At 36.9% G+C, this 26,939-nt stretch overlaps 1 protein-coding gene across 4 annotated transcripts in view; it reads left to right on the plus strand.

Moving 5' to 3' along the window:
* Positions 1-9,492: 9,492 nt before the first annotated feature.
* The window catches only part of Ccnb3 (cyclin B3), a 111,695-nt gene continuing 94,248 nt past the window's right edge, over positions 9,493-26,939 (plus strand). For 2 of the 4 annotated variants that reach the window (XM_063245851.1, XM_013159051.3), the window contains exons 1-3: positions 18,067-18,210; positions 22,591-22,714; positions 24,725-24,811. In XM_063245851.1, the coding sequence (XP_063101921.1) occupies positions 22,628-22,714; positions 24,725-24,811 (174 nt within the window). In that variant the 5' untranslated portion in view covers positions 18,067-18,210; positions 22,591-22,627. Of the gene's footprint in view, positions 9,594-18,066; positions 18,211-22,590; positions 22,715-24,724; positions 24,812-26,623; positions 26,676-26,939 lie in introns of those variants that run through there. The other 2 variants (XM_063245852.1, XM_063245853.1) reach the window with 2 other exon arrangements.

Below are 26,939 nucleotides of genomic sequence, written 5' to 3' on the forward strand. Positions count from 1 at the left end.
TAGTTTACTTCCTTGATTAATTTGGCTCTTACCTTGCCCTGAGTTTTATTATGAGGCAGCCTTGGAAATTCCTTGGAGGCTAAAAATAGAGCAAAGGAAGTTATATGTTAAAGGAGGGGGGTTGGGGCGATGCTCTCTAAGGGCCCTTTAGTTCTGACATTTGAGGATTAGAAGAACATATTTCTTTTTCATAATTTCTTCAGGAAACTTAGGCAGATGTGTTAAGTTCAGGGTGAGGAAACTTGATTTTTGCCAGAGCTGACAGACTCCAGCAAAGAAAGGAATACTTGAGGTCACAAAGATCCTGATAAGGATATGGAAGGACTTAATGGTCCTTGATATTCATGGTAAGTACAGCCTAGGACATTCCAGGGATGCTTCTTCAGCTGTGATTTCCATACCTTTCCAAACTCTTCCTACAAGTCAGTTTGAAAGGTTTTTGAACCACAAGATCAGATTCAGTCACAGCAATGATGCCACTCTCTGGTACCAAATTCTTACTTTTTTTCATTGCTGAGACAAAATACTTGATACCCAAAGTTAAAGATGGGAAGGTTTATTGTAGCTTACAATTTATAGAGGTATCAGTTCACAATTGGCTGGTTTAAGGTAAGGTGACTTTACAGATGTCCCTGATGAGAAACTGTTTATGGGAGTCAGAAGGCAGAAAAAACAGCATACAACAAGTAATGACAACCAACCATAGCGGCCCTCTTTCTTTTATATTCTGTCTAGCTACTCACCTTTAGGGCAAATACTACTCACACCTTTCCATTACTCATACTCCAAATGATGCCAAACCAATCACTGGACTCATTTAATAATCAAGCATACTTAATCCCAGCATCACACACTCTAGACCCAACCTTGTCTGAAAAGCTCCACCTATGAGTCCAAGAGAGTTCGGGAGGATATCTAGACACAAGATATAACAGTAGTATACTGAAAAAACATATCAATACATTTGTCAAAATTAGTATTATGGTTTAGATACAAAATGTTCCTCCAACATCTTACAATTGGATGTGGTGCCTGGCCAAAAATACAGGTCACTGAGGGCTGACTTGGATGGGTGTGTTCTTGTCCTTGAACCCTCCTTTCTTATGCTTATTGGCTGCTATGATGTTAGCAGTTTTTCTGCACCAGGCCCTTTCACCATCCCAGTTTTGCCTTACAGTTCCCCAAACATGAACTGAACCCTCTGAAATGGTGAATCAAAATAAACTTTAAGTTTGGTTTGTTGGGTATTTTGTTCTAACAATGGGAAAACTGACTAATACAGGTGGAAAGACAAATTTTATTCATGCCATCATAGTCAGGGGGACAGACAAAGTGAACAGAGCCCAACATCACTGAAATAAGAGGCAGAGAGTGCTAAAAGGACAGTGAATTGTGTGCAAGTAATATGGTGAGGACATCTGTGTTCATTACCTAGCACTAAGGAACAGAATTCTACCTTCATACAGGGTCTAGGAGACATTGACCATATCTTTCTTTATGATTACCTTTCAAAGGGATGGCTATAAGGTCTCTTAGGTTTTAGAAGATAACATTTCAAATAGAGAAAAAATTTACAATGTGTTCAAGATACTTTATTTCTTTTTTATATGCAGTCTATCTATCTATCTATCTATCTATCTATCTATCTATCTATCTATCTATCTACCCGACTCCTCTCTCCAGTAGTGGAGTTGCTAGATGATATAGTGGCTCTTCTCATTTTTTTTTTGTCTTTTTCATTTTTATCGGTACCAGGTATCAAACTCATGACCACCTGCTTGCAAGGCAGGTGCTTATGCCGCTGAGCTAAATTCCCAGCCCATTCTTCTCATTTTTTTGAAGTACCTCCATATTCTTTTCTATAATGGTTGTACTAATTTACATTTCCACCAACAATATGAGAGTATTCCCCTTTTTTCTGCCTCCTCACCAGCACTTATAATTTTGTCTTTTTAATAGTAGCCATTCTTACTAGAACAGGACGATATTTCATTGTGGTTGGAATTTGCATTTTGCATTTATCTTATGACTACTGATGTTGAGTCTTTTCCAGGTACCATTTGTATATGTTCTTTGAGAAATGTCCATTTTAATAAACAGTACTGAGAGAATTAGATATCTGCATATAGACGGATGAAAAAAACCCTTTTATATTTTAACAGTTAAAAAAAATCAACTTGGGATGATTTAAAGATTTAAATGTATAACCTGAAACTATGAAACTATTAGAATAAAACATAGGACAATTGTTTCAGTACATTGGAATGGGCAAAGAGGTTTTAGATGAGACCCCAAAACCAGAAATAGACAAATGAGACTTGATCAAACTTAAAATGTTCTTTATGAAGGATAGCCTCTTTAATAAATGGTGCTGGAATAATTGGCTCTCCACATGCTGAAGACTGAAAATAGACCCATGACTATCACCATGCACAAAACTAAAGTCTAAATGGATCAAAGACTTAAATGTTAAAAGAGAAACAATAAATCTAATGGGAGACAAGGTAGGCAGAAATCTTGGAGACATAGGGGTAGGCCGAGAATTCATAAAACGCAAACTGTCCAGGAAACACTTCAAAGAATCAACAACTGGGATCTCATATTATTGAAAAATTTCTGCACTTTAAAAGAAATCACCAAAAAAGTGAAAAGAAAACTCGCAGAATGGGAAAGAATTTTAGCCAGCAACCCCTCAGACAAAGAACTTATATCCAGAACATACAGAATTGAAAAACATGAAGCCCCCTAATTCAGAGTCCTCTCCAAAAATGAGCATCTGAGATGAACACACAGTTCTCTGATGAAGATATACAAATGTCAAATAAATACATGAAGAAATGTTCACCATCACTGGTTATTTGAGAAATGCAAATTAAAACAGCATTGAGATTTCATGTCACTCTGGAAAGAATAGCTGCCGTCAAGAAATCAACTGATAACAAATGTTGGCAAGGCAGCTGGGGAAAAAGGAACACTGCTCCACTGTTGGTGGGAGTGTAGACTGGTGCAACCACTGTGGAAATCATTATGGAGATTTCTCAGAAGACTAGGATTGTAAGTTCCATTCAATCCAGCTATTCCCTTCCTGGGTATTTTCCCAGAAAAACTGTAAAGGTGATATCACAGTGATATATGTGCACCCATGTTCACTGCGGTACAATTTGTAATAGCTAAATCTTGGAAACAACCAAGATGCCCATCAACTGCACAGTGGATGAAAAAGATGGGGTATTTTTATACAATAGAATATCACTCGGCTATAAAAAAAATGACTAAAATCCCTTACTAAATCTCTCAATGGAGACAACTTGAGACTATCCTCATTAGTGAAATAAATAATAATCATATTTATAAATATCACATTGTGTCTCTAGTGTAAAAAGTAATAAGAAATGTAGGAGTACCATAACTCTAAATGCGTAATTGCTATTATAAAAAAGAGAGGAAAAGAAAGTGCTCTAAAGGATATAACTGCATGTATGTTTAATAAGTGGGTAGGACTGATAACCATATTATTAAGTTTTTGTTGAATCATTGAACAGAACTGTTTGCAGTCTCACTGTTTGAATGTCCACCTTGTATAATTTACTTTGTAACTTAAGCAACTATTTCTAAGATGATAATGTGTAATTTATCAACTAGTGATTTCTGTTTATTTTTTTGAAATTATGTATTATTTCTACCCTTTTTCTGTTTTGTTTCTTTTTTTATCTTTAAATAAAAAATCTAAAAAAAAGGTTCTTCATAGCAAAAGAAGCAATCAAAGAAGTGAAGAGACAATCTACAAAATGGCAAGTAGTATTTTCAAACCATAAATTTGACAAGGGGTTAACATTGAAGTATTTAAGGGGCTCCAAATGGGTAACTTTTGAACATTAAAGACAGAATTGTAACTCCTATATCTGGCTCTTCTCTGTGGAATAAGAAGCAAAGGAAAAAATGTTTACATATTTTGCATAAACAGAACACATACGTCTGAGGAATTTTTAAAATGCCAACTCTATGGTTCCCAGTACAGAAGGGAATACTCATAAGCTGTCTGGAAAATGCCTTACTAAATCCCTAAATGACAAAGGGAGAACTATGAATGATTAGAGTGCTGTCCCATGGCACTCTTGTCTTCTTCGAGGCTAAACGTGAGCAGACAAGACCAACATCTGGATGTGAGATGGATAATTAAAGTGTGTGGAAAGAATCAAGGCAGATGTGGTTCAGTCACATTATGTTCACTCCTTTGCCATAAGCTGCCAACGTTCTCAAATTGCCCTGTATTGAGTAAGGGGGATAAAACGGATGTTCAAAGAGTCAAAAATAAGGAATATACTATATTAGAAAATTAATATGTGGGAATAGTTTGCTCTTAGGTTAACCTTTACTAGTAGAATACATAGATGTAAAACATAAAAGCATCGGTCATCATTTTTCCTAACCATCACCATTATCATCTATTTTTCAACTTTATTCTACCCAGTCATGTTTTCTTTCACAGAAACGTGGATAATTGTACAAATTTAAAATTTAAATGCGTGTTCAGTTTGCATTTTTGTTTGAAAAAGATATTAAAATAATAAAAGTGAGATTCGTGTCTATAATGCAATAATTCTGAATAATGCCCAAATTAAATGAAATGAACTATCAGCCTTCAGGAAGTCAATGTCTGCTTGTTAGTCCTGTTGATTATTTTTCAGCCTTAGATTTAGCCTATCTCATTTAGTTTATGTAACAATACTGTGACTATTCCGAAAATAAACAGTGATCCAAGTGATTATCAGACACCATTCATGGTGGACCTTTACCTTCTTTTCCTAAATTGTTTAACAGTCATAAAAATGCACAGTGTAATTTAGAATAGTTTCTTATAAAGCGAAAAATTGGACAGTTATTCTGAACATCTCAGCAGTGCTACATAATTACATCTATATAAATAGTGTCAAATATTTATGTTACATCAGTATTTTGTTTATCTGTCTTTTCATATGAATGACTGAAAGTGTGAGAAATAAAATAAAGGAGTTTAAAAACTATAAAGATTAGGGCTGGGAATTTAGCTCAACGGCATAAAATCCTGCCTGGCAAGCATGAGGTTGTGAGTTTGATCCCCAGTACCACCAAAAAAACCAAAACAAAAGAAAACTATAAAAATTCTAAGTTTAAAAAAATTCAGGAGGCAGTTGTTAAAGGTACATAAACTCAAATATATTGCGAGGTCCTTTATAGGCAGGGAATTTAGTAGGCAGCTAAGGGCTGTTCTATCACTGTGTTGTAGTAAATGACTTAAAGTTATTTTTGAGAAGCAGCTTTGGTTTGGTCATGGCCATTTATGGTCACACTCTTCCCCATATAATTTTGAAATTTTTCTCCTCTGATTTTCTTGACCATTTGGTTACTATCAGTATAATTCATCTGACATTTACTAGAACTGGGCTTATAGATTTAATTAACTTTTCCTATTCCCAGATCACCTACATTGCAACCCTATAGGGCAAATTCTCTGCCTCTTTTTCACTGGGTTCATCAGTAATACTAGGCACACAGCTGAACTCAAGAATAGCATGATTGTTTTGAAATTTCAAGTAGGAAACAATTCAAAAGCCATGGAATCCTGAGATCTTTATTAATGACAATAGACAACTTGGTTATCTATCTGAGAGGGCAGGCTTCTTCTGAGAGCATTAAATATCACACTGAACACTGCTTCAGAACCACCAGGAAAGGCTTGTTAAAACATTTGGAGCCTTACCCAGAATTTTTGTTGGTGGTTAGGAGTAGGGCCTGAGAATATACCTGGTACTGTATTTTGTAAGCATTCTCTTATTTCTTATACAGACTCATGAAATGGGTATTATATTTTATTGTCATTTTAAACTGATGTTTAATAACTTTTAAAGAACACAATGTGACGTTTCAATGAGTACGCATCCTGGAGTGGTCAAATCAGGGTAATTAGGGTATCCATTTCTGAAACATTTCTTTGTGGTGGGAACATCAAAAATTCTTTCTTCAAATAGCATATGGTGGTGCACGCTTGTAATCTCAGCACTTGAGAGGCTGAAGCAAGACGATCACTGCTAGTTCAATGCCAGCGTGGACTACATAGTGAGTTCAGGGACAGCCCGATCTATGTAGCCAGACAGAATCTCATAGAACTGCCCCCAGTCTTACTTTGAAACAAAAAATTCATCTCTTCTAGTTTTGTGGATTATACAATACATTATTGGTTACTGTAGGAACCCTATTGTGCAATAGAACATTAGAATTCATCCTTTCTCTCCAATTGTAACTTAGTTATAACAGAATTATTTAAATTCCAATTTCATAAATGCGCAGTCTTTTGGGTGTTGATCTGCATAGATCAGCAGCAGGGGCCACTTCCATTGTCTTGGAGGTGAGGGGAGTACGAGTGTGCGTAAGAAGATTAACGTGGCTTTTCCAGGGTATAGAGAGCCAAAATATAAATTTGAGAAAAAGAAAAAACATAACGGGTACCTACTGTGATCTTGTGACCCATCTAGTGGTTTCTATTCTGACTGCGTAAAAGCATTGTTTCGTTGTCTTCCCCTGTTGGTGGACATCGCAAGGTCGGCCCGGTAGGCTCTGCGCTCAGTTTTTGCGTGGCCTGTTTTCCTTTCAGACAGTTGGAGGTGGTTCTCTGAGGCAGTCGTTCAATGAGGCGGCTAGTCAGGTAAGTCCCTTTTCCCTTTGTCCCTCATTCTTGTTTTGTTTGATTTAGTTTCATTTCCAATTTGTGGAGAACGCTTTTTACCATGTGTAGTTTCTGTTCTAATCCAACTATGGCTTGGTAAGTGAACACCTTGTTTTTATGAACTATTACAAGAGCTTTATGCCTTTATGTATTTATAAATGTACAAAAATATTCTGAGGGTGCGGTGGAGATGTGAGAGCAAAATTGGCTGAGGGAAGCAGACTGTTAATTGGACTATTTTTCCTGTCAAACCAATAAACTTGTCTGGAATATCTGACAAAATAACCCTTTAAAAAGTCTTTAAATGTACTCTTAGTTGTTGACAGTCTTTATCTTTCCCTTTAGATATATTATCTTTGTCAGTTAATGAATGTGTTAAGCTTTCCAACAATTGTAAAAGAGATATTAAGCATGAAGTATTTCCTGTTTTGCCTGCTCATGGAGTTCGCCTAGTTTTAGGGACATTAAAATAGAGTGGAGATTAGTTTGTTCTTGGATTTCCACAGCTAGTTGCCTTGTGAGGAGGTCAGTCAGGTTTAGACTGCCTGTACTCCTTGATCTCAGATAAAGACGATGACTCAGAGTTTATGTGGTCACTAGGGCATGGAGGTTTTTAGAATACATGGCCTCACACACAACAGCCACCGGGCCCCTCATACAAAAGCCGACATGGAATAGACAAAGGTGGGCCATAGACCTCTAATCTCAGCACTCTGGGAGGGTGAGGCAGGAAAATCACAGGTTTGAAGTCAGCCAGGGCAATTTAGTAACTTAGTGAAACCTTGTCACAAAAATTTTTTTTTTTAAACTGGAGGGGGTGGGGATGTAGCTCAGCATGAAGGTGATGAGTTCACTCCTCGGCACCATCACAACCACCACCACCACCACCAACAAAAACAAAAGCACCCAAACTTTTTTTCTTTTGTTTTTTTCAGACAGGGCCTTGCTGTATAGTTCAGGCTGTCTTTGAATTCACTGTGTAGCCCTACACGAAACCTCTTATTCACCATAAACTATAAGACAAATTGAACTAGTCTTAACAGGGTGGTGGGAAACCATCCTTAATCCAAATTTTAAGATGCTCACCATGGACCAGATTTGCATGCAGGGTTTCAAATGATAGGATACTTGTGCCTGATACATTAACTGTCCTACGCAGATTTTGGTAGGGATTATGTTGATTCTCTGGATCAGTGTGAGGGGAATTTGTATTTTAACAATGTGATTAGTGGATGAGGGTTGTCTTTCTATTTATTTAGGTCTTTAGTTTTTCTCGGGTGTTTTATAGTTTTATATGTAAAAATCTTATGTTCCTTTTGTAAAATTTGCTTCTAAGTATTTTATTCCAGTCGATGACTTTGTAAATTGAAATGTTAATTTGATTTTCAGATTGATTCTTGTAAGAGCATAGAAATTAAGTTGATTTTTGTCATTGATCCTGTATCTTGCAACCTGAACTTGTTTATTAACTGACAGTTTTTGGGGTGTGTGTGTGTGTGTGTGTGTGTGTGTGTGTATGTGTGTGTATTCTTAGCTTAAACAGATGGTGAACTACATGTGTTGATGTTTTGGAACCAGCTGTGCATACCTGTAATAAAACTCACTTGCCCATAGTATATAATAGATTTATATATGGCTAAAAATTTGTCAATATCTTGCTAGGGATGTTTCCTCCATCATGAATGATAGTGACCTGTAAATTTCTTTTTTTAAAAGTGCCTTTGGGTGATACTGGTATCACAGTGAAAGTGTTTTTGTGTAGCCAGTTTGTGTGTTCCTGCCTCTTCTAATTTTGGGGAAGAGGTAGGTATAAAATTGATGTGCATTGTTCTTTAAACATTTGGTTTAAGGTGGGCATGGTGACTCATGCCTGTAATATCAAAAGTTTGAAACATTGATACAGGACCATCAGAAGTTCACTGTATCATAATAAGAACCTTTAAAAAGGGCCATGGATATAGCTCAGTGTGAAGTCTCTAGGTTCAGCCTCTAGTACCAAATACAAAAAATGTTTAGTTCTCTAGTGAAATCATTTGAGTTTTTAGAATTATCTATTTCATATTGGGTATGTTATAGTATTTTGTACTTTCCAAAACATTGATATATTCATTTAGGTTTTCAAATTTTTTTGTATGTGTGATCACTTATGAGCCTTTTGATTTTGATAGGATCTACAGTGGTTCTCTCTCTCTCTCCCTCCCTCCCTCTCTCCTCCCCACCCCCCCCCCCAAGGTAATGGAGATTGAACCCATGGCCTTTGCACTGAGCTACATCCCCATCCCTTTTTGTTTTGTTTTGGTACTGGGGAATTGAACCCAGAGAGTTCACAGCTTGTGTCTAGAGGCTCCTTCAAAGCCTCATGCAGTCATAGATGGGGCTTTTTCAGAAGTGCTTGGCTCTGGAGTGTGTAACCTATTCATGATGCAATGCTAGGATTAAGGGTGTTAGGATTAAAGATGTGAGTGCTATCCACACTAAGGGCAGAGAGCCTAGATACAATATAAGGTACAGAAAGGCTTGCTGCTAGTTAATTGTAGCTTGTTTCTTGCTTTTGCTGTCTTCTGCTTGTCATAACTGTCTCTCCTTGTGATAGATACTCTTCTGCCATGTCACCCTGCCTTGGAGCCAGCCAAATATGAACTAAAATCTCTACAAACTGTGAGCTACATTGAGCCTTCTCTCCTTTAACTTGGGTATTGGTTATTGTGTCTTAGCAACAAGAAAAATAACTAAGACGCTGCCCCTATTCATTGATTCATTAATTCATTGACTCACTCATTCATTTTTAATTTATTTAGGATACATAGCTTCAGTAAATCACTAATTTGTCCAGGTGGAGCTTGAATTGGCAATCCTACTACCACAACCTCCCAAGATTCTGGGATTATAGGTATGTATTATGATTGGCTATAATGAAATATTTTAAATATTATAATTAAATAAGCTTACTGAAATATCCTCTCTACATACACTGAGAACCACATAAGACAATATTATAATTTTTGCTGTATTAATTTAGTATACTTAAGATCAGAAGTAAAGTCTATTGTGTTTATCCATACTTTTCTTTTTTGGTTATTTATTTTTAAAAATGTTTTAAATTTTTTAAACATTTTAAAAAATTTTATTTAAAGAGAAAAAAAGGAAAACAAAAGAAGGTAGAAATAATACACAGTTTCAAAAAATTAAACACTGAGATCACTAGTTGATAAGTTATATATTATCATCTTAGAAATGGTTGAGTTACAAAATTAAAACAAAAATGGACATTTAAACAGTGAGAGTGCAACCAGTTTTGTTCCATGATCCAACAAAAACTTAGTAATATGGTTATCAATCCTACACACTTAAACATACATGCAGTTATATCCTTTAGAGCACTTTCTTTCCCTCTGATTTTTACAATAGCAGCTACACATTTTGGGTCTTATTACTCCTACAGTTATTATTACTTTTTACACTAGAGGCACAATGTGATATTTATAAATATGAATCTTATTTATTTCACTTATGAGGATACTCTCAAGTTGCCTCCATTTACCTATAAAGGCCTCAAGATCATCCTTTTTATAACTGAGTAATATTCCATTGTATAAAAATGCCACATCTTTTTCATCTGCTCTACAGTTGATGGGCATCTTGATTGTTTCCAAGGTTTAGTTATTACAAATTGTACTGTAATGAACATGGGTGCACATATATCACTGTGAAATGATCTTTTCAGGTTTTCTGGGAAAATACCCGGGAGGGGAATAGCTGGGTTGAAAGGAACTTCAATCCTAGTCTTCTGAGAAATCTCCATAATGATTTCCACAGTGGCCGCACTACTCTGTATTCCCACCAACAGTGGAGCAATGTTCCTTTTTCCCCAGCTGCCTTGCCAACATTTGTTATCAGTTGATTTCTGGATGGCAGCTATTCTTTCCAGAGTGACATGAAATCTCAATGCTGTTTTAATTTTCATTTCTCAAATGACCAGTGATGGTGAACATTTCTTCATGTATTTATTTGCCACTTGTGTATCTTCATCTGAGAACTGCGTGTTCATCTCAGATGCTCATTTTTGGAGAGGACTCTGAATTAGGGGCCTTCGTGTTTTTCAATTCTATATATGTTCTGGATATAAGTCCTTTGTCTGAGGGATTGCTGGCTAAAATTCTTTCCCATTCTGTGAGTTTTCTTTTCACTCTTTGGGTGATTTCTTTTGAAGTGCAGAAACTTTTCAATAATATGAGATTCTTTGAAGTGTTTCCTGGTCAGTTTGTGTTTTGTTCATGAATTCTCGGCCTACCCCTATGTCTCCAAGATTTCTACCTACCTTTTCTTCCAGTAGATTTATTGTTTCTCTTTTAATATTTAGATTTTTGATCCATTTTGACTTTAGTTTTGTGCAAGGTGATAAGTCTGGTTTCAGTCTTTGACATGTGGAGAGCCAATTTTTCCAACATAATTTATTAAAGATGCTATCCTTCTTCCAGTGAACATATTCAGCTCCTTTGTCAAATATCACGTGGCTGAGTGTCTTTATAGTTGTGTTTGCATCTTCTAATCTGTTCCATTGATCCTCAACTCTATTTCTTTGCCAGTACCATACTGATTTTTTCACTGTAGCTTTGTAGCATACTTTTCACTATTCTTTTCCTGGTGTTCTATTTATTCTTTCTTTTATTAGTTTATTTTCCTAGTTTGTGAGCTTTTCCTTTGAGGGTAGGTTTGCTGGTGAGTTATTCTCTTAGTTTCCTTCATCTGAGAATGTCTTGGTTTCCCCTTCATCCTGAAGGGCATTATCTGGTAGATTTTTAGTTGACAGCTCTTTTCTTTAGTTCTTAGAAGATACTGTGTTACATTTTTCTGGCTTTAAGGTTTCTGACGAGAAATTATTGTCATTCAGTAATTTTTGTTCTTGCTAGGAAGATTTCATCCTTCTCTTATTGTCTTCAAGGTTTTTCCTTTTGTAATTTTCAGATATTTTATTTCAATGTGTTTTTATGTGAGTTTCTTTGTTCTGTTTAGTGTTCATTTAACTTCTTAAATTTTAGATTTATCTCTTCCACATTTAGGAAATTTTATTTCGTTATTTAATTAAATCTCAATTTTCTTTCCTTATTTATTGGAATAGGTATTTTTTTTTTTTTTTGGTACTGGGAACTGAACTCAGGACCTTGTGCTTACCAGGCAGGTGCTTATGCTGCTGAACTATATCCTTGGCCCCTGGAATAGGTATTTTTAAAGAAAACTTGCAGGAGTCTGAATCTATAAGTAAAAGGTTTCAAAATTTAAAATTCAGTGAGTATTTTCAGATAACGCTCCCGAAGTTTATGGCAGTTTTTATTACCTTCAACAGGGAATTCACGTGTTTGTTTACTCCCTCACCAAGACAAGTTATTAACTGATGAAACCTTTATCAGTGTCTGAAACAAAAATATTGGTGTTTTAATATTCATTTATTTTTAGTGAAACTGAGCATATTTTTCTGTTATTTGTATAGTATATTTGTTGACCACTTATATTTCTTCCCTCATTGGCTTTTTTTTCCATTTTTTTGGTTCTGAGAATCAAACTCATAACCTCTTGCTTGCCAGGCAGGCATTGTGCTGCTGAGCTGTGTCCCTGGCCCTAATTGGCTATTTTCTTGATAACTTAAATGTGCAGTTTACTTCCATTTTTTCCCCTCATTTCCTCCTTTCCTTTTCTTCTCCCTCTTCCTCTTCCCTTTTTACTCTCTTTCTCTCTCTGTCTCCTGTCCTGGAGATTGAATCCAGGTGGGGCTTGAATTTGTAGTCCTGCCCCAGGTTCGCAGAGTGCTGGGATCACAGGTATGTGTTGCCATCTTGTTCTTAAAGTTCTTATTGTACATTTTGGAAGTTATTCTTTTGTAATTTTTTTTACCAGTTTGGTGTTAGATTTTTATCAACCTTGTTTTGTTTTTCATTTAGGCAAAGAAAAAAATTAAAAATTTTAGCCACTAAATTTTGGTCCTGTTTAAAGTTTAGTTCCCTGAGATTAGAGAAATATTCTTTCATATTTTGTCTAGTATTTCCATGGTTTTATTTTCCAAATTAAACCTTGTATTCATTTGGAATATATTTTCACATAAAAGTGAGACAATAATAGGCACTTTTTAAAACCAGGTTTTTCATGAGAAATTATCGTTTATGAGCATTGTCTTAGGTAATTTTTACTCGTCACTGAGTCAAAATACCTGAAGCCCAAAGCTGGGAAAGGAAAGGTTTATTTCTTACAGTTTTTGGAGGTTTCAGTCCACACTTAGTTGGCTCCAAGGCAGGCGGGCATGGCTGGGCCACAGTTCATGGCAGCTGCAAACAGCAAAACAGGAACCAGCAAAGAGCAAGACACACCTTCTTCCTGCCATTACATCATATCCTGGCTCCACTCCTTTGTGGGTGTAGCACTGACACCATCAATTCAAGCACTAGACAGTGAACCATCACAAATGCAAAATGCAAATGCATGAGTCCAGGGGGCCACTGAAATAAACCAAGACATTCCACCCCTGGCCCCCAGGACTCATGTACATCCTTTATACAAAAGACATTTAGTCTACCTCCAAGAGTTGCCAAAGTCCTAACAGTTTCAGCATTGCTGAATAGTCCAAGTCCCAAGTCTCCTCCAAGATCTATGGTAAACTCTTAACTGTAACGCCCTGTACAAATGAAACAAGGTTAAACATTTCTGAAATGCAAAGGCATAAGATAAACATTACCATTCCAAAAGTTACAAACAGGGAAATAGAAAGCATTGGAAACAAAGCAAGTCCAACATCCAGCAGGACAAACATTAAGTCCTAGAGTTCCATGCCCAGCATCTGAAGCAATCTGGTTGCAAGCTCCAGAAGGCTTGGGTGATTCCACCCCCATGGCACTTAGAGGGATATCAGCTCCCGCAGCTTCTCTCTTAAATCTTCTCTGCTCTCTTTTTGCAGCTTCCCTTGGATCCTCCACATTCCTGGCTTTTCCAAACTTCTGGGGTCTCCACTGCACCTTCGGCTGCACCCTTACATCTTCACAAATTGCCCTCTCAGGGGCACACTGCTTGGCCTCCCAGGCCCTTTGCAATCGAGGTGGAAGCCGTCTTACCCTCAGAATTCGTGCATTTTCCTTGCACCTAAGATCAGCACCATATGGATATCGCCAAGGTTTGCTGCTAGCTGGAGCAGTAGCCAGGCTTTTTTCTCTCTTGGCTGTAGGGGTAGGGGATCGCAGGGCCCTGTTTACCTGATTGTGAGGAAAAGCTTCTGTACGTTGCCGCCATTCTGGAACCTCATGTGGCCTCTGTTGCCATTCTGGAACCTGGTGCTCCGCAGCTTTCTCCTTTGAGCGAATTTTTTTACCTTTGCAGTAAGACTGCACAGGGTGGAGACCGGCTTCTTGGGATGCCCCGGGCCATCTTTCTTATCTCTCTGTTTCTCCTCAGGAATCAAAATCTCAACTCTGTCTTTATAATCCACAGCCTTCTTGGAATTTTTCTTCTGGCCAAACTCACAGCATTATACATTATCCTGCTGGGCTCTTTGATCTTGATTTGAAACATAAAGCTGGCTGAAAGTCCCCGACAATAGCCATGTCACAGCCTCAGTGTTCCATTGCTTTTTAATTTCTTTTTCAAGATTAATCAGTCCATTGCCCTTTGTCTCAGTCTCAGGCAAAGTCTCTGGGCAGGAGCAAAATGCAGACAAACTTTCTGCCAAGCCATAACACACATCATGTGGAGTCCAACAAACAATGCAGTCCTTCTTCCCAGCAGAAACCTCCCAAGCCTGGTCTTTACCATGAGGCTTTCTATCAGCCTTCTGGTCTCTGGAGCTCTCACCAGAATCTCCTCTACAGAACAGCCTAAACTGCTCCAGCTCTATGCATCCAGGTGACATGTCCGAACCTTTCCAAACTCTGCCCACAAGCCATTTCCAAAGCCTTTCGAGAAACATGGTCAGGTATAGTCACAGCAAATGGCCCCACTCCTCGGTATCAAATCCTGTCTTAGTTACTTCATGCTCGTCACTGAGACAAAATACCTGAAGCCCAAGTTGGGAAAGGAAAGGTTTATTTCTTACAGTTTTTGGAGGTTTCAGTCCACACTCAGTTGGCTCCCAGGCAGGCGGGCATGGCTGGGCCACTGTTCATGGCGGCTGCAAACAGCAAGTTTAAACCAGCAAAGAACAAGACACACCTTCTTCCTGCCATTACATCACATCCGGGCTCCACCCCTTTGTGAGTGTAGCACTGACACCATCAATTCAAGCACTAGACAGTGAACCATCACGAATGCACAATGCAAATGCATGAGTCCTGGGGGCCACTGACATAAACCAAGACAAGCATATTGTATACTTAAGAAAAAGGAAATATTAGAAAATGGTAGAGTTAAGGGGCTATTTTCCCTTTTCTCCTTATTCTTTTGGGGTGCTACTCTAGTGAAAGGTTAAGTCAGTTGAATGTGTGAAGGCTGAGGGAAAATAAATTTAAATATTTTAAAAAGTCACAAGTTTTATTCATTATTTTTGTTGTCTTAGAAGCTGAGAAGAAATAGGAAAAATAAAATTGCTACTTTAATGAGTTTTGTGTTGCTGTTGATTGATGGATGTGCTCTTCTACCCTTGACAAAAGAAAACTTGTGGTGACTCATATTAACATTGCATTGCCTTTTTAGTGGATCCTGGTGGGACACTTGTCTACATTAATGACTTACAGGATGATATACACTTAACATTTTGCTGATTACATATCAAGGGGGCAATTATTGGGGTTATGCTTGTGTCTTTGATCTCTGGAATCATTCTGCTTGTGTTTTAATCCCAAACTGATCACTTACTGGCTCTGCAATCTTGGAGAAGTTACTAAACTTTTCTGTGTTTTACATTCTTTATCTGAAAAATGAAGATACCTATACCTTATGGAATTGTTGCAAGTTCCAGAACTGTATAAAACTTATGTTAATCAGCTGATAAATGTGAACTACCATTAGTGCTAATCCTTGGAGAGAAAGCACAATATATATGATACCAGCCACTATGGACCTCAAATTCCTGAGTGAGTAGTTAAATTTACAACTTTATAGTTATAATTACTCTAAAAAAGCAGTAAAAAATTGAGATAGAGTATCACAGTGGAGTGGAAGGAGAATTTTCCTTTAAATAGCATGATTAAGAAATGTCTCTCAAGGTGAGACTTAAACTTTGAGAAAAATCTAGCAACTTAAAAAAATGGAGAGAGTCAGGTGCAATGGCACATGCATGTAATCATAGTAGTTCAGGAGGCTGACACAGGAAGATTGCAATTTTTGAGCCCACGCTGGGCAACTTAAGAGAGGTCCTATCTCAAAAAAAAAATAACTGACTAGGGATGTAGCTAATTGTGAAGACGCTGAATTCAATAGCCAGTACCATAAAAAAAGGAGAGAATGTTCTAGGTATCAGGAATATCATATTCAAAGTGCCTATGGAGATATAAGTTAGTATATTGTTTAGATCTTTAAGCAGGATCATTATGACTGAAGTGGAGTCAATGAGAAAGAGAATGGCTGATGTGGTAGAAGAGACCTAATGGATTAGAGTGAAGACTATAGATTTTAGGGGCCAGGAGTTTAGCTCAGTGGCACAAGTGCCTGCCTGGCAAGCACGAGGTTATGAGTTTGATATCTGGTACTAAAAATAAAAAGAGTATGGATTTTACTTTAAGTGCTGTGGGAAACCACTGAAGCCAAAGAGGGATACAATCCTATTTTTCTTTTTCACAAAGGTTGTTGTGCTGTATTTGTGTTAGAGATGGATAAGACTGGAAAGGGAGTAAACAGTTTGGAGGTTCTTAATAGTGAGCCTACTGAGAGACTAGGTGGCAGCAGGGATGGAATTGGTGATTATAAGATATATTTTGAGGTAAAATCAACAAGACTTAATGAAGGATTAGATATAGAAGGGTAAGGTGATGGAAAGGACCTTGAATCAAAGATGATACCCAGTTTTCTGTGTTGACTAATATTCAATATCATATCAGTTTCTGAAATGGGGGACATGGAGAGAAGATCAGATTTGGGGAAAGGGTTGATTATTAAGATTTCTGTTGTGAACATGTGAGTTTGAGGTGTCTCTTAGATGTACAAATGGAAAAGTGGAGTTGTCATTTGGATTTATGAAGCTGGAGTTTAGGGATAGCTTTTAGATACTATACTTGGCCTTAGATGAAAGGCTGAAAAGTGATAGGGACAGTTTTTAGATGATACTTAAAAAGTATTGGATCTAGATGAGATAACCTGGGGAGATTTTAAAAAAAGAAGAGAACCAAGGATCATATAAATATATTTTTATTAGTCCATATTAATTATACAGTCTAATGTGTTCCATTTTGGCTCATTTATACTTGCATACACCATACTTTGATCATTTACTCCCTTTTCTTTCTCCCTCCCTCATCCCCTTTGTCTTCTCAAATAGTCTTCCTCACATGAATATCTTTAATGTAGAGGCTGTAAGAGACTAAAAGAATGGACTAAAAGTAAAGGTAAGAATGTAGTCAGTGGTAGAGTGCCTTCTGTGTATGTAGGAACTTCTAGAGTACACCCTGGGATCTCCATTTACTCTTTGTCACTTCGGAGAGCAGGATGGGGTTATACATTCTACAAACCTTTTGTGAGCTCCATGTATGTATACATATGGGTGTATATAGATGAGATATATAGATACAGATATGTTGTAGTTCTTGGCACAAAGCAGGTGCTCATTAAGTATTTGTTAAACTGAATTAATGCATAAATGAAATGAATGAGAATATCTGGGTTATAATAGACTCTCTGCCACAGTATAACTTTGTGATATTTGAGATTTATGAGGCTATAATTTTGTAATCTGCAAAATGGCAATAAAGGTACTTATCTTTTGGGTAGGATTTAAAACAATACAAATTTTATTGCAATCAGCACAGAGCTAGTGCTGAATTAATTTTGACTTTTATTACCTCCCTACAATTTGAGTGCTCATTCACGAAAAAAGAGCAATCACTAATGTCTTGCTTTCCTCCAAATAGCATTTGTGAAGCCCTTGGGAGTTAATATTTGACACTAAAAGGGGTTATTAATATTAATATTTTAATTGTCCGCAACCACATTATTCAGCTGCTCTTCTCTCCTCGTCCGTCAGTAGGATTATTTAAATGAAAATGTGTCTTTTAGGAAGCCCTAGTTCAGCCAATTGTACTCGAAACCACGCCCCAATACAAAGTCCATTAGCTGCGGAGTTCAGTTTAAAAAAACCCAGCTTTCAAACCCTCCTTAAGGGAACAGAGTAATTGTGTACACCGATTGGTTCCCTGCTGGCCAATCACCACTGCGCTTCCTGGGACTGTAATTTTCAAATTTTGGGCTGATTGAAGAAAGCCTAGACCAGGTTGAGACGGAGTCTGGTCCTTGCCACACGGATCTCCGTTCATTTCCCTTGTCTGTCCTGGTCTAGGGTTGCATCTTGGTGTTTCCTGTTCTGTCCTCAGTCTCGGTTTGAGGTAGGCGCCTTTGGGTTGTACCAGCTCGAGAGTCTGGCTCTGTTGACTGGAGATCTGTCCGCGGGCGTCCCTCCACCCCCTTGTTATAAGTTGTATTTTCTTACTGGGATGCACAGCAACTCTGCAAGGAAACCTTGCTCTTCCTTTCTGATTAGTCAGGAGTCTATGGAGTGAACCCTGTACGCGGTTGGCCTGGGAGTGTGACGGAATGAGATAGCAAAACAAATGAGACTAGGTCCCAGTGTTTGAGATAGAATGGCTAGTCCACGTGCCTAAATCAGAATGATTTAAAAAAAGTCTTTCACAAGTGAAAATGTTGCAGGATCGATTTCATTTACAAGTGTAGTGCGGGCAGATGTATTTTAAGTCAGAGAATATTCCTTGAAGGATATTTTGAACCATAGGTTGAAGGACATGAAGGAAGGGTGGAATCTATCCTCTCCCTTGTTATCCCTTTTATTTCTACTGGCTTTCTTTTATCCAGCTCTGGCTTTCCCACCACCTTCTGCTTCTGAAGTGCACCTAGAATCCGAGAAGTTCAGAGGTTAAAGGAACTCTAGAGTGGTGTCTCTTAAAGTGAATATAAATTTGCAGATTAGGATTTGATAGGCCTAGGCTGGCACCTGAGATTTTAGAGTGCTAGGAGGCTCCCAGGTGATGCTAATGTTTCATTTTCATTGACCGCTTTTTCTTTTTTTTAATGTGGCGGAAGCTCAAGTCCTATTGCCTTTTTATTAGGCGGGGAAGCCAAGATCCAGATTGCCCAGTTTTGCTCAGCTAGCTGGGGGACAGGGCTAGAACTAGACCCTAAGTCCCCTTTGTCAGCCTGGTATAATTTTCAGTAACAATGCTGCATTCTTTCCCTAGTGCTTTGCCATAGGTAACCTGCCTTTATATATAAAATGAAGTTGCTATTCCACCCTGTATATTATTTTGATCATCTTAGATCTGCTGCCCTGTGTGGGTTACAGTACCAGCCTTAGAATGCCCAGTAAACTCTCCAATAATTATCAGTGTGTGCACAGCGGGGATAGAAAGTCTGAAAAGGGAAAGAATTCTAATTTTCTTTGTCCAAGTAAGACTCAGGGTCGAAGTCTGAATGTCCTGGATGCTTATGATGATGTCAGTTACCTCCTCTCTTCCTCTATACCCAGTAGCAGAGAAATTACTTTACCTAAGTCACTGTGTGTGTCCCCTAAAGCAAGTGTTTAATGTTCAGAATAGTGAATATGTTGTATGACTATCATCAGAATACCTTTATTTTCTTTGAGATATAATTGGTCTGTAATGTCATCAGCTGCGAGTTTTCTAACAAGTTGATTCCAGATTTCTACTTCTCTTTGAAAGGTAAAGGTTTCAGAGCATGTCTTTGGTCATCCTTAGAAAATTGTATGAGACATAAACAATAAGGGTGTAAGTAGTTTTCAAACAGAATGTAGTTAAGGGTAGATAATACCCAATTTAGCTTTATTGCTGCTTTTCTGAGTTTTGAGGGATAAGATGGAAAATAAGTTTTCATCTGAGGGTAGGGAAAGAATAAACATGCCATTGATTACCTACTGTGTGTGCTTTGTATGCACATTTCTGTATGTGAATCACATGACTACTCTTTCTGTGTGGTGTACTTGTTTTGCAAAATGGGAAAACCAAGTCTGAGAAATACTAAGTTAACTGCTTTAGAAGCTGGCTCTACAGACTCTAAAACCTATGCCCATTCTGCTTCCCCACCCTAGAGCCTTTTAATTTTTGGAATGTTTTTGAGTGTGATCTGAGAAAGTGGTATTTTGGAATTAGCTGGGTAATCTGTGTTGCATAGTAGTTTGTCTTGGATAGTAAGACACTTAACTCCTCTGGGACCATAAGACAGCACTGTATCTGCCCTGCTTACCTTCATGGTTTTGTTATAGTATTTAACTGAAGTAATGCATGCAAAGGCATGTACTTGTATTACCTTTGTAGGGTAAACAGTAAGAAGTCACTAGTTGATAAATTACATATTGACATCTTAGAAATAGTTGTTCAAGTTACAAAATTGAAGCATAAAAAGTGGACATTTAAACAGTGAGAGGGCAAACTGTTCTGTTCAATGATTCAACAAAACTTAGTAATATGGTTATATATCTTACACACTTAAACATACATGGTTATATCCTTTAGAGCACTTTGTTTCCCTCTCTTTTTTATAATAGCAATTACACATTTTGGGTTTTATTACTCCTGCAGTTCTTATTATTTTTACACTAGAGACACAATGTGATCTTTATAAATATATTTCTTACTTATTTTATTTATGAGGATAGTCTCAAGTTGCCTCCATTTACCTAGGAAGGCCTCAAGATCATCCTTTTTATAGCTGAGTAATATTCCATTGCATAAAAATACCACATTTTTCATCCACTCTGCGACTGACCTGTCTTCCCCTACAAAATGTTTAATACTTCTTCATCTAAAAAACCCCACAAATTGACTTTTCTTCTTTCTGAAGCCTTCCCCTCAAGCCACAATCTTCTTTGCTTCCCTTTCTAGCTATCCTGGCCCCAGCCTAGCACTTCATCTCCATTCTAGAGTTCATCAACATATTTTTTTCCTCAACATATTTTTTGTGCTTCATACCCAACATAGCTGGATTGTCCCTGAATTGTGCATGTTCATACCTCCATCTGTGATTGGGCTTTTGCCTGGAAGCTTCCCAGTCTACTTGGGACCTTCTTTATCATTTAAGTCCAGAGCAAATGTAGTATGCCTATATCTATCTCTGACTTTCTATTTTATCTATCTATAGTAATGTTTTATCTTGGGTTACTATAACTAACTGCTACAGACTGAATGGCTTAAGCAGTAAATATTTCTCACAGTTATTATGTCTGGAAAATCTTAAGAACAAGGTGCTGGCAGATTTGCTTTTTGGTGAGGATCTACTTTCTGATTTTCAGATGACCCTCTTGTATTATCATATGCCAGAAAGGTGTAAGAAAGTTCTCTGGGATCTATTATAAAGCACCAATCCATTCATGAGGGCTCTGTTCTTAACATCTCCCAAATCCCCCATCTGTTAATGCTGTCATGTTGGGGGTTAGAATGTTGTAATGTCAACATTAACTCTGCAAGGGGCACAAATATCTGTGACAAGTATTTCCCTCATTACTGTTTGTATGTGTATGGGGAATAAGGATTAAATCTAGGACCTTTGCACTGAGCTAAATCCCCAGTCCCCCACCCACCTTTTAATTTTTGAGACAGGGTCTCCTTAAGTTGTCCTGGCTGGGCATGGGTTTGTGATCCTCTTGCCTTAGTTATTGCTGCCTTAGACACTCAGTGTGCTAGTATTATAGGCATGCACCACCATGCCTGTTTCATTTGTCATGTTATTATGTTGATGTTAGAATTTTGCTTAGGAATATTTCTAGAATGAGATCTGTGTTTTATGTATGTGTCTCTTGCCTAAAGCATCTCTTACATAGAGGTAAGTTTGTTGCATTGCCTTTAGAATTTTTGTTAGGGAAGCCTGTTTTTTGTCAAATGAACTTGGAAATTGAATGCATTTGGGTTTACAAGGGCCCCTTGTATCTGGGAGTAAAGTCTCTCATATTTATCCAAACAATGATTACTTCTAATATAAAATATTTGCTTGTAAAATACATATGCATATTCTGACTATTGAGGACTCACTAAAAGAATCTTCAGGAATATAAGATAGGGTCCCATATTGAGATAGGCAAAGGAGTTTTCTAAGGAATATAATTAACATTAAATTCTTATGACAAATACTTTTCAATAATTTAGTTCCTCATACTATTACCTTGTCTTTTGAATTAGATCACAACTTCTTCTGACTGAACACAGCCTTTGAATAATGTCTGGCTTACCATGCATACATGTATGTGCAGTCATTCTCTTGTCTTCTCTGTAGCATCATTAGAATTGCTGTAGTCAGAGCCCTATGCCTTTTAAAGTATATTAACTCTACCTCTGTACTAGAGGATTACTTGTATATTTGATTGTTTTCAATGCAAAACTGTTATGTTAACATGTGCTATTTACCTATCTAGATTAGGTGCTAAGCCATGTCACCAGTGCTTGTACAGATGGTAGGCACATGTAGAGTTTTTTACATAGAGTATCTCATTTAATTTGAACAATATCCTGTAGAACTGGATATACTTACTTCAGTTTAACAGATGAAATAGCTGAAGCCAAAGGAGTTTAAGATATTGTCCCAAGATTAATTGTGACCTAACAAAGATTTGACCCAGATCCACCCAACTTCAATGTATGTTTTCTCAAGGGATTCTATAGAAAAAGTGTTTTTTTCAAAAATTTCTAGTGAATTCTGTGATGTTTCTGGTGAACGGTGTTTTTAAAAGTCCTTTCTGATTGTAGCCCTGACTTGGACAAGATACTGCTGCATCTGTAAGAGATGTCACTGCCACATCAAAGCTTCAAACCTGAGACTAAGAAATTTCAGTCTACAAAAATTGTACTCAGTGATCACGGCCAATTCAAGGTTAGAGCAAGCTGTTTTTCCCCATAGTGTCTCATGGTGTTTCTGTGCCTTGGCTCATGACTTTCACCCTTGCATATTTTATTTTTAATTAATTTTATTGGTACACTTTTTATATACATAATGATTACATTCATTTTAGGACCCTTGCATATTTTTAATTATCAGTATGTCTGGATTATCTCAGAAATTGTGAAGAGGTGACATCCTTTGTAGGTGGATATTATAAGTAAGCTAGAATTTGGGAACAAAGTGTGAACTATTGTGTAAATACATGACTCAAATGGAGGCCACTCTGCACAGCTTTAAAAACCAAACAGTATTTAGTCCTCATTAATGATTGTGCCTGTACTCTTGCTTTCTTTGAGAAGTGCCAAACATTTTACCAGGAAGCTGTGCATCTTGGGGTGAGTATAAAGATTACATTGGCAAACATATTATCATAGTTTTTACAGATGCATATTGAGTGTGTCTAGTTTAAAATTCTCAAATCTGAAACTGTGTGTGTCATTATGACTCTGGAAATGGAAAGTTCCATGCCTGACCTCCTATGACAGAGTCGCAGTCAAAATATAGATGTACTAAAATTATCCCCAGGCCAATTGTATAAAGTGTATATGAAATATAAATGAATTTATCATTTAAAGTTGGGTTTTATTTCCCAAGATATCTTTTATGTATATTCAAATACCCCAAAATCTGAAAAAATCTGAAATCCAAAACATTTCTTGTTCCAACCATTTTTTTTTTTTTTTTTGGTACTGGGGATCGAACTCACAGCCTTGCACTTGCCAGGTAGGCACTTATGCCACTGAGCTAAATCCCTGGCTGTTTCCAAGAATTTTAAATAAATAGAAACTCAACTAGTACTAAATTTGAAGAATGTAGATACATTTTAACCATGTTGTTTTATCGCATGAATATTTCAACATTGTCATTTTGATTTGACATATTCCATGTTCATTATTGTACTTTATTTTTGAAACAGCCTCATTTCGTAGTCTGGCCTTAAATTCACAGTGATCCTCTGCCTCAGCCTCTTAGGTGTTGGGATTCCAGGTGTGCACCACCATGCCAGCTGCCATACATATTTTAATTTGAATTATATTAGCACTGATAAATTATCAAGAGACTGTGTCCCACATCAAATGTCATTAGGCCAATTTAATTTTGTTGATTTTTTTTTCTTAGTGCAGAGAAAGATGTTCTAATCATTTTCACTAAAATTTTTTGGAAGTGTCAGATATTTTTCACATATAATTTTTTTTTGTACTGGGGATGGAACTCATGACCTTGCTGTTGCCAGGCAGGCACTTATACTGCTGAGCTAAATCCCTAGCCCTCTCACATATAAATTATAAGGCAAGATTTGATGCTTTGATCAAGATTTTATCTATGTAACATTTTCTAATTGAGTTCTACCATTAAGTTTTCTTTTTTGGCATTTATTTTTATCAACCCAATTTTTTGGAGCATATTTTGCAAATCTCAGTTTTATACATTCAGTTTCTGTCATTAATTTTATACTGGACCGATTATTTCTGATAGTAATATTAAGTGGAATTTAACAACAGATAATTTATTTTTAACTAGATAATGAGAAAATACTATTTTTGCTAAATATTTCTGTTAAGATTATGTATTATGAACAAGATAAAATACTAATATTTACTTATTTCTTATATTAGCCAATTAGAGCACAGAAGTAATTCTTCTCACATCTTGAGGATTTTTGGAATGGTCTGTTGTGTTGTGAATCCAATTTTCTAAATTTCTGATAACTTATTATACTATATACTATTAATAATGTACCTGGAGAACAGAGCAGATGGTCAGGTCCCAGTGGCCTGCTACACATGTTAAGAATGCTCTGATATATGTAAGGCAGTTTACCAGACCTGTTATGTTACTTGGAGATTCTGGAGTTTTCCAAAGTCCTGAAGATGACCCAAAGTTCCCGAAAGGGGAGTGTTCACTATTGGTTATACTCATTTACTTCTTTTACTTTTTCAGATGGGAAAGAATTGCCAAGTGAAAATGTCTCCATCCTCACCTCAGGGGACATTCAAAAAGAGATCAGCTTTTGAAGATCTCACAAATGTGAGTATGCTAGTTCAATTCTTTGGTTTTATATAAGCCTTACATAGCCTCTTCATTGAGAAGTTTCTCCAGTTTGCCAGATCCTGACCCTCCCTAGAATGTTAAGAGCAGATTTTATTTGGAATCAATGACCCAGTTTTAGAAACTGCAGGGTTTCTTCCACCTGTGGCACATACCTTTTGTGTTAATTGGTAGAGTTCTCAGGAACAGCAGATAGAGTGATTAACAGGTATGAAGTTGTAGATAACCGAGAACAATGGTATATTATACTATGCTCAGGGAAATTCCAGCAGTGGACCAGCTGGCTGCCTAGGATTTGGAGGTAACTACTATTGTGGAATCATTTTAGTCTAGGGCATTACTTACTGATGCAAGCACTATGAACATTTTGGGCAGCCCAATTTTTCTCTTGTGTAGGAGTGACCTCAGCTAGCATCTCTGTCACCCAGGCATTAAATTACAGCATTAGCCCTGTTATAATGACAATCAAAAAGATCTCCTGGATATACTGAACCATTGAGAGCCACAGTTCAAAGATCTGGTTCTCAGCTGTGAAAATCTAGAATCTCAGTTTAACTGGGATTCTTGAATTCACATCCAAGTCATCTGCTTTCTGATTTTATGGAGGTATGATCAAAAATCATAATATAATGTTGCTAATTGAGTATAGAATTAGGCCAAAAGTAGTCTTAACAGAATAGTAACAATTGTGTGCATACTATATGCCAGGCACTAGTCTAAGCCTTTTTTTCCCTGTATCAACTTAATTCTCATCTGAGTCTATAGTAGATGCTGTGCTCATCTACTTTACAGATGAGGACTTCTCCAATGTTGGTTTTGAAGTTTTATTTCACTTAGGCTACAAAGAAGCCTGATGAAGTATGCTTGCCATCTAAAATATTTATTTGTCTTCCAGAATACTTGTATCTATTAGATAATGTTTTACCCTGTTATGCAGGATTGGATAAGCATTAGTAAAGGTATCTTATTTGAATCCTTGATCTTTAGATACTATGTGATTACCTTTCTAAAATGTAGTCTGTCCTTCATACCAATTATAACACATATGCTGGCTTTTAGCATCATTTCAGGTTTACTATTAATTTGTAAGAAGTGCTTTCATACCATCACAGACAATAAAACCAAACAACCCAGAATAAAACCATTCCAATTAATGAATGAAAACATTATAAGGCTTCAAAGCATATAATGGGGAATCATGATTACCACATACTTTTATGTATTCTTATCATTTCTTACACTAGGGAAACTATTGGGTATTCATACATGTGAGTTTGATTTATTTCACTTACGAGTATGGCCTCAAGCTGAGCCCATTTATTTATATATATCTCAATGTGATCATTCTTTATAGCTGAGTAGTACTCCATTGTATAAAAATACCACAACTTTTTTATCCATTCCTCAGTTGATGGACACTTAGGTTATTTCCAAGATCTGGCAATTACAAATTGTGCTGCTATAAACCTTTGATTCATTTAGATTTTATTTTAGTACATGGTGATAGGCATCCATCTAGTTTTAGTTTTCAGCATATGGAGAGCCAGTTTTTCCAACACCATTTATTAAAGAGACTGTTGTCCTGTTTGGCCCCTTTATCAAAGATACGGTGGTTGAATGGGTTTGTATTTGTGGTTGTATCTTCTAATGTATTCCATTGATCTTGGGCTCTGTTTTGATTCCAGTACCATGTTGATTTTACTACAGTTGCTTTGTAGTACAACTGCAAGTCAGGGAGTGCGATGCCTCCTACATTGCCTTTGCTGCTTAGAACTGTCTTTGCTATTCTAGGTCTCTTCTCGCTCCATATGAATTTTAGGAGTGATTTCTCTAGATGTATGAGGTATGTTGATGGTATTTTTAATGGGATTGCATTGAATCTGTATAACAGTTTTGGGAGAATGGCCATTTTCACAATATTTATTCTTCCTATCCATGAGCAAGCGATGTCTTTCCATTTTCTGAGATCATCTTTAATTTCTTTTTTCATTGTATTATAATTTTCTCTGTGTAGGTCTTTCACTTCTTTTGTGAGAGTAATTCCTAAATATTTCATTTTTTGATTGCTAATGTGGAGGGTGTGGCTTCTCTTATTTCTCTCTCTGTG

Source organism: Cavia porcellus, unplaced genomic scaffold (assembly GCF_034190915.1).
Source record: "Cavia porcellus strain 051 isolate PalLab524CR breed Dunkin Hartley unplaced genomic scaffold, mCavPor4.1 scaffold_3, whole genome shotgun sequence".
NCBI lineage: Eukaryota > Metazoa > Chordata > Mammalia > Rodentia > Caviidae > Cavia > Cavia porcellus.